The following is an 8,939-nucleotide window of genomic DNA, read 5'->3' as shown; positions in this document are numbered from 1 at the left end:
TCATAAATCGATTTAAAAAATCATATTGATATCTTAAAAAACGATAATTAGAATCAAAACAATATCTTAAATCAATATTAATAATCAAAACAATATCTTAAATCGATATAAGGAATCACGATAGAAATCGATATTATGCTGAATTATTGTATCGATGATTAATATATTATGCGATATGTATATCGATGTGTAAGATATTAGGTATTTTCTAGTACCGATTTTTAAGATGATATACAAAATTTTGCTTGATACCGATTGTCCTTTCGCGAATTAATTTTATGAGCTTTGTATAAGTGAATGTGTCCTACAGCGATTTATACAATGACTGATTCATAAAAGGCCGAAAGAAAAATACAATAAACAAATCGACACGATGTTTAGGCATAGTAAACTATAAATCGAGTTAACTTCAACAATACATTACAACCACATTCATTTACAAAATATATGAGTGTTGCACATTCTTTGCTTCTCATGCAAATATCCTCAACTGAACATTCTTTGCTTTCAGCGATCCTCCAATGTTATCACTCCTGGCAGAGAGTTCATATTCCGGCTAACAAGAGCTCTAGAAAGGTATATATGCGAATATGCTTCACAAACATCAGCTCAGACACTGTCCTCTTGAAGCAACCGATTCTATGTGCATATTTGTCATGAAGTATATCGAAGGTAGGCATATATTTTTCCAACTACGAATTACGGTTTGTGAACAATGGAAGGTCCGGCAGTAGGAATAGATCAAATAGATAAACATCAACATCACCCCTGTCTATCATGCAGAATATTTATGTTTGCTCCCGTGTGACAGCAATAATTGAAGATGATTATGGTGGTTATATTCTGTGTAAGCTTCGATATACTTCACGCTAAATACGCCATAGTCGTATGTGTCATGAATATATCGATGTATACACAGAAGATAACAACCATAATCATCATCGAAGATTATACATATTTGTTCTCACGGCGTGAAACAACAATGTTATCAGCATCAAAACCCATCTATCAAGCACAGGTAGAAGAAACACAAAAGAACAAAGAAGAAAGAAAAATACAAGGAAGAAGAAGAAGAAGAAGAAGAAGGAGAAAAAAGAAGAAGAAGAAGTTGCGCTACCGTAGAAAAGATGAAGAGTGGTTAAATAGATTAGGGTTTTAGACATGGACAACGGGTCGGGTAGGGTTTTACATAAAATAGGGTTTTACACAAATCTATATTAGGGTTTTACATAGAATGGGTTTTACGCATGTGTACACAAATCGATAAGATGTTTAGACTTAGTAAAGTACAAATCGATTTACAACTTGATAACTATTAAAAAGTTGTAAATCACTATCACTGTTATATAGAAAAAGTGTTCTATCATGATCTGTGCAACAACAAACATTAAGTTAAAGTTGTAAATCGTTATCACTGTTTTATAGAAAAAGTGTTCTATCAAGATCTGTACAACAACAAACCTAAATTGTTAACGATTTGTCCTATAGCGATTTTTGTTTACCAGCTTTGTCTATGTGAATGATATCCTATCGCGATTTGCTTTTATGAGTGTTTTCTACGTGAACGATATGTCGTATCACGATTTACCTAATGACTGATTCATAAAAGACGAAAAAGAAATATCTTTAAACAAATTGACATAATGTTTAGACTTACTAAAGAACAAATCGACATGATGTTTAGGGTTTAGGATTTAGGGTTTAGGGTTTCGGGGTTCAGAGTTATGGTATAGGTTTTAGGGTTTAGGATTTAAGGTTAAGGGTTTAGGGTTTAGGGTTTAGCGTTAGGGTTTAATAAGATATTAAGGCTTTAGGGTTTATGTTTAGAGTTTAGGGTTTAGAAGTTTTGAGGTTTAGGGTTTGGGGTTTAGGGTTTAGGCTTCAGGGTTTCAGGTTTAGGGTTTCAGGTTTAGGGGTTATGGTTTAGGGTTAGGGTTTAGGGTTTAGGGTTAGGGTTTAGGGTTTAGGGTTTACAGTTTAGGGTTTATGGTTTAGGGTCAGGGTTTAGGGTTATGGTTTTGGGTTTAGGGTTTACGATTTAAGGTTTAGGGTTTAGGGTTTAGGGTTTATGATTTAGGGCTTAGGGTTTAGGGTTTTGGGAAAAGGGTTTAGGGTTTCAGGTTTAGGGGTAGTGTTTAGGGTTGGGGTTTAGGGTTTAGGGTTTAGGATTTAGGGCTTAGGGTAAGATACTTGTAGTATGTATTTGAAACCTGTGCGTGAGGAATAACAATTGTAGGGACATGAGGTGGCCATTTGTGTGTTCAAATCGTTGCTCCTTTAGCGATTTTTTATGGAAATCGCTTTAAAGCGTCGTACCGATAATTAAATAGTTATCACGTGAATCACTATCATCAATAATTATAAATCGCTATTGCATCAAACATATAAATCGTTTCTAATTTAAACATACAAATCGCTGCTTCAAACTTACAAGTCGATGTATAAATCACACCCTTCATAAGTACATATCGTTGTAATGTTTGGGCTTCAACAATAAACCTCGTTGTACGATTTAGCAAACTTGAGTACAAATCTTGGTAACTTTATATATCATAAATCGCTATTGCGTTAAATGTATAAATTGTTGTTGCTTTAAACGTATAAATCATAACTCATAAATCATAAATCGTGTCGATTTGGCTTTATTACAAAAATATGTGTCATTCAATATTTGATGGATCAGGATTCACGATTTGTATTTATGATTTATGAAGTTACCATGATTGTTGTTGTCCAAGGTTTATGAGGCATAACAGTACTTACATTTATCATATCGATTTGTAATATGAATAAACGATTATGCTGAATTGTCATATCAATTTGCAGTATATTATGCGATATGTACATCGATGTGTGTGTTCAAATCATTGCTCATTTAGCGATTTCTATTAAACTCGTTGCATATTATTTGAAGTATGAATCGTTGTAAATAGATATTATGTGTTTGCTAGTGTCAATTATTATGATATTTGTCGTATGAATCGCGTCAAAACATGCTAATACTATAAATCGTTACTTTTATTGGCATGGTAAATAATAACTCGAAGATCATTACAAATAACTGAATCACCTTTCCTTTGGTAGGGTCAACCCATTATTTGTAAAGATCTTCAATTATTTCTCTTCGATGAGTATGTACAACCACCAATTGAAACAATATTGAACATAACAAACATCTGAGAAACTATATCGATTTGAATGGTACAGTGGGCTGCCATTATGAATGAGCTCGTTTGCTTGCAAAGGATATGTGGGATCTGACCCCTGATACAGAGCTATTGTCAGAACTTCTGCAGAAGAACATGGAGCTACCAACTGCAGAGTATACTTTTGAATCTGCTCTTGTTGATTTAATATCTAATAGATCCTCAGTTGCATGACAAAGGGTGGTCCGACAATAGACCACGTTAAAAGGTGGTTCGACAACAGACAACGGTAAAAGGTGCTCCGACAACAGACGACGACAAAAGGTGCTCCCACGACAACAGACGACGCAAAGGATGCTCCTTCGGAGGTGTAAGGGTGATCCAGAATGGAGAGGGCGACATATTTCGAGGTTGAGACTCTTCAAGCAGAGGTGTTGCTTAGGGTGAAAACAAAAGGTTATCCTCCATTTTCTAGCTGGAGGAGATTTTGGTACATTACTTGAAACATTGTTTCATGACGCTAATGGCTGGAAAGGATACTTTAATCTTTGCAAACGCACCGAACATCGATGCTAAGTGATGCAGACACACACAGGGAAACAAGTCCCACGTGCTTACATACGTGGTGCTCATTCAGACCCAAGAACATATAACCTGCCTGTTCGGGGGGAACATATAACCAGTGGCGGAGCCAGGGGTGGGCGGTCGCCCACCCCAGAATTAGAAACCGATTCGAAATATGATACGACTCAGGTCTTCTTCTTCTTCATTCCGCACGATTTGGTGGTTACATTCTTTCCTTGCGAATGCTTGTCGAAGAAGATCAGAGCAGGGTGGTGTAGGAGTGGCGATCAAGCCTCCCTGCGATACAGAGTACCCTATGGCACCCAGATGCGGGAGACGGTGGACATGGGATGGAGCCAGCTGAGGGAGTTGCTCCGCCTCATGCTGTGGCGAGGACTGTCCCCTCCGAGAGGGAGCTGAGGAGGCACTTCAGTTGGAAGACCTTCGGCTTGCTGTTGGATCACCACCGAGAAGGAGGTGGCTCAACTACCGAAACAGGCTTTCGATCTCGATCTATGATCTTCACCACCACGGAGGCTTCGGGCCATTGCGCCACCGATAGAGGTCGATCATCACCACCCGAAGTCTGCCCACCCAACGAAAAACTTCTCGCTCCGCCACTGCATATAACCTTCTTCGGGTTTAAATAGTTGGTAGTTCAAACATTTATTTAAATACAAGTGAAAATAAAATTCTCATTTATGAAATACGTTAGTTTTAAAATTATAAAAAACGAAAAATAAATGCATAGAAAAAAGGGCCGCGCCAAGCCCTAATCACAAGCTGTTCACGTCAATTTTCCAGCAAAAAATGATTCAAACATGTAGCTATGGACTTCTTGCGGACACACTACGCCTGATAGCAAAGTCTTGCGGAAAATAAGGCACTTTTCCAAGAAATCAGATTAACCTTTTGCTTAAATTACCCCGACTGCCACAAGCACAGGAATGTTTTTCCCGTCTGTTGGAGGGGAAGCAAGAAGCCCATAGATTTTGATCTCTACATTATGCGTGCCGAGTGATTTTTTATCTGAAAGTATAGGGGAGAGGAGGGACGTGAAGAGAGGATAAAGGTCCTAAAAGAGAGGAACAATGAAAAAGGAGCAGGGTAGTCAGTGACGACTCTCCAAGGCGCAAGGAACTCTCGTCTGCAGACAGCACACACCCAACTCCCGGAATTCAATCCGATCAAAACTGTGCAGTTCGATGGCGGCATCCCTGCTGAAGAAGAGATGGTTTTCGGATTCGTCCATCGACTGGTGGGAGAGAGTGAAGCCAGCTGCCAAAGATCCCATCTTCGCCATCACCGAGGCCTTCCTCGCCGATGACAACCCCATCAAGATCAATCTTGGAGTGGTGCGACTTCGTTACCCAACAAGAGTCCCCCTTCTTCTTTACACCATTCGACCATTTGTTCCATTTTTGTTTGTTTTTTTGTTGGTGCTTTCCTCTGGTGTAGGGAACGTATCGTGATGATGAGGGAAAGCCCGTGATTCTTGAATGCGTGCGCAGAGCGGAGGCGCAGATCGCCGGCACCGAGTCTATGTTAGTTCTCCTCCTTTTTTCCTTTCTCCGTGGGCATATTTTCAGTTTACGAATTGGGGTCTCTTCTCTTTCATGGGCATGAATTTAGTTAGTTGGTGTTCTGGAATTTTTAAAAGGAGTGATGTGGTTCGTGTTGTAGGGAGTATCTCCCGATTGGCGGTGACTCGAAACTGGTTCAAGAAACCATAAAGCTGGCATACGGGGAAAACTCTGATGCGGTGAACGAGAGCAGGGTGGCTGGAATCCAAGCTCTTTCGGGCACCGGTGCGTGTCGCCTTTTCGCCGAGTTCCAGCGACGCGCCAGACCAGAATCCCCCATGTACCTCCCCGTTCCAACGTGGTCAAAGTGAGTATTGTCTCGATCATATCATTCGCTCCCCGCTCGGACCGAGTATTATTTTATCGACTCTGCTTTCATTCCTTCTTTCTTTATTTTCTGTTTTCGGTTTCTATTTTTGTGGTAAGTTTGGATTTCGGAGCTTTGTTTTACTTCATTTACACGGCTAATGTTACAAACCTGTAAACACATTGAGACTCGTTTTCCAATTGTTACTTTGTTGTTTTTCATAGATGTAATTTTTATTCTTTCATTAAGAAGTTACCATTTGAATTGCATAGCCATCATAACATTTGGAGAGATGCACAAGTTACACAGAGAACTTTCCACTATTATCATCCTGAATCTAAAGGATTAGACTTTCCAAAGCTTATGGAAGATGTCAAGGTAATGGGTGTCATCTGTAATGCATACTTGAACACCTATTCAGTTTTCATTCATTTACTGATTATTTCCCAGTATTTTTTCTTTGTTTCAAAAATTGTGCGTATTCAGTTATAGTAAATAGGAGCTCCATTCTCATTTTAATTTTCACACTCACAGAATGCTCCGGATTGCTCGTTTTTCCTGTTCCACGCTTGTGCTCACAACCCAACCGGAGTTGATCCTTCCCAGGAGCAGTGGAAAGAAATCTCACATCTGTTGAAGGTGTTCTGTTGTACATGTTGTCCCTTTCCTTACTGATGCTTGTAAACTCTGCAACTTTGTAACTTCTGTGCTCAGTAAATTACATTTCTTCTCTTGCGTGCTTGCTAGGTAAAAAATCATTTCCCATTCTTTGACATGGCTTATCAAGGTTTTGCAAGTGGAGATCCTGAAAGAGATGCTCGAGGAATTCGAATTTTCCTAGAAGATGGTCATAAAATTGCATGTGCTCACTCGTTTGCAAAGATCATGGGATTATATGGCCATAGAGTGGGATGCTTAAGGTATGTCATGCAATGACACGTGTTTCTTCAGTGACACATCTTATTTGGCTAATTGTTGTTTGGAGTTTTTTTCTGGTTTAAGTTAATATGTATAAGTGCATTTGCATTCTCAACATTCAATTGCAAGGCATGCTATGTTGATTTGAAATTCACAAATTTGTAGCTGGTTTTTAGAGATACCGCATGTTAGATCTAGATTGCTTTTGGTCTATCTGCTGATACACGTGAATTTTATCAGCTGTTCCTATCATAGAATTGTGGAAATTGATATGTATACCAGTAACTTAGAAATCATTCAACATCTAAGGGATCCCAAATCTTGTATATTTGTAACCCAAGATTATATGTTGTTCAGTGTTATCAAAAATGCGCTTTGAGGCGCAAAGGCGTGCCTCGCCTTGAGGCGTGGCCCTTTGTGCCTCAAGGCGCAAAAAAAAAAAGAAAGATTTTTAAGACATAATCAGCAAGATTTTTGTAGGTTAATCTCATATATTTTCCAGTTATTTCAGTTATGTAATCAGTTTCTTAGTATATTTTAACTTTTGTTGGTTAATCTCATATATTTTCCTGTTATGTAATCAATTTTTATATGTTACTTAAAGTAACATATAAAAGTAACTTACTTTTATATGTCAATCTCATATTTTTTAGAATAATCTCATATATTTTAACTTTTGTAGGTTAATCTCATATATTTTCCAGTTATTTCAGTTATGTAATCAGTTTCTTAGTATATTTTGACTTTTGTTGGTTAATCTCATATATTTTCTAGTTATGTAATCAGTTTTTATATGTTACTTAAAGTAACATATAAAACTAACTTACTTTTATATGTTAATCTCATATTTTTTAGAATAATCTCATATATTTTAACTTTTGTAGGTTAATCTCATATATTTTCTAGTTATTTCAGTTATGTAATCAGTTTGTTAGTATATTTTAACTTTTGTTGGTTAATCTCATATATTTTCCAGTTATGTAATCAGCTTTTAGTTAATTTTATATGTTAATCTCATATTTTTTAGTACTTATTTGAGATTTTCTATTTTTTATTGGTTGATATTTCATCAATAAAACATTTCTTTATGTATTTGTATTTTTAGATATTTTTTTGAAGTTTTCAAAATTTTTTTTGAGGCTTACGCTTTGCGCCTCGCCTCGGTTTTTGGTGGAGTGCCTCGCTACGCCTCAACACTTTTCACAACACCGATGTTGTTAATAGAGGACACCCAACCCGAATCACACAATAGGGCTAGGTTTTGGCTGCAACTTCATCTTCCCTCTTGTTCGTCCTCCCATTGTTATCTTGGGCATGAAAAGTGTTATATATATATATATTCTTTATGTATTTATATCAAAATACTTGCTAGGGGTATTTTGATAATTTTATTGTACCTTTTTATTTTTTCCTCAGTTTTTTTTTCATTTTTTTGTATTCTTTTTTCTTTTTTTATTTTTCATGTAATTGGGACCATTGGGGCCCCCACTATTATAGTTGTTGGGCTCCCCAACGGTCATTAATATGATCGTTGGGGCTCCCCAACGACTATAATGGGAGCCCCAATGGCCCCCTCTTGTTAGCTTTCCCTTTCTCTATAAATTGAGGGACTCTCCCCTCTTGTAAGTGAGCTTGTACTCATCTTTTTACTTCTTAATAATATTTCATTTGCCTTTTTGGCATTTGCCCTTTAGTGGGTTTGTGTATTGTGCACATTATGTGCTTGTGATTCTTGGCTCTTTGTTAAACTCTTCTAAGAGTTATCTTCTAATTTGTATTTTCACATTGTTCATTACATGGTATCAGAGCCAATTAGGTTACTTGTAATCTTGGAAGTATTTTTCTAAGTTCTTTCTCATCTCTACCTCTCTTTGTCATCATGGAGCACAACACAAGAGTTGAACTTTCCTTCAAGCTCAACAAATCAAATTATTTGATGTGGTTGTTGGCCATGGAGAATCACCTTCGTGAAAAAAAGCTATGGGGCATCATGATGGAGACCACTCTTGAACCAACATTAAAGCTCACCAAGATTGAAGGTGACGTCGAAAAGGCCCTTGATGGTGAAGATCACATTAAAGCAATCAATGCGCATCAAACTAAGGTAGAAGATTGAGAGAGTAACCACGCCAAAATTTTGGCGTGGTTCATGAACAATGTTGACATAAAAATTTGTGCCAACATTGCTAAGTTTAGAAGAGCCAATGAAGCTTGGTTATTTCTTAAGGGTATGTATACTCAAAAAGATTTAGCTAGACAATTTTTTTGTCAAGAAAAAATTTGATCTACTAAACAAGGGGACATGAGTGTCCGAGATTACTTTAGTGCTTTGTCTCCCCTTTAGGATGAACTTGCTCTTCTTGAGCCCAAGTAGGTGGCTCCAGAAGATGTTGAATTAAGAAGAGAACAAGTTGAGAAAAA

General features: G+C 37.4%; 1 protein-coding gene across 2 annotated transcripts in view; it reads left to right on the top strand.

The window, feature by feature from the left end:
- Positions 1 to 4,725: 4,725 nt before the first annotated feature.
- LOC149845779 (aspartate aminotransferase, mitochondrial-like) overlaps positions 4,726 to 8,939 on the top strand; it is a 48,696-nt gene continuing 44,482 nt past the window's right edge. For both annotated transcript variants that reach the window (XR_016430220.1, XM_089995998.1), the window contains exons 1-6: positions 4,726 to 5,065; positions 5,169 to 5,254; positions 5,394 to 5,600; positions 5,873 to 5,978; positions 6,135 to 6,239; positions 6,348 to 6,520. Coding sequence is in view for 1 of the 2 variants with exons in the window: in XM_089995998.1 (XP_089852124.1) it covers positions 4,916 to 5,065; positions 5,169 to 5,254; positions 5,394 to 5,600; positions 5,873 to 5,978; positions 6,135 to 6,239; positions 6,348 to 6,520 (827 nt within the window). In the remaining variant the exon portion in view is untranslated. The remainder of the gene's footprint in view (positions 5,066 to 5,168; positions 5,255 to 5,393; positions 5,601 to 5,872; positions 5,979 to 6,134; positions 6,240 to 6,347; positions 6,521 to 8,939) is intronic.

The sequence above is a fragment of the Nuphar pumila genome, chromosome 2 (genome assembly GCF_984573655.1).
Source record: "Nuphar pumila chromosome 2, dmNupPumi1.hap1.1, whole genome shotgun sequence".
NCBI classification, from domain to species: Eukaryota; Viridiplantae; Streptophyta; class Magnoliopsida; order Nymphaeales; family Nymphaeaceae; genus Nuphar; species Nuphar pumila.
Note: the sequence above shows the minus strand (reverse complement) of the source record. Positions and strands in the feature narration are given on the sequence as shown.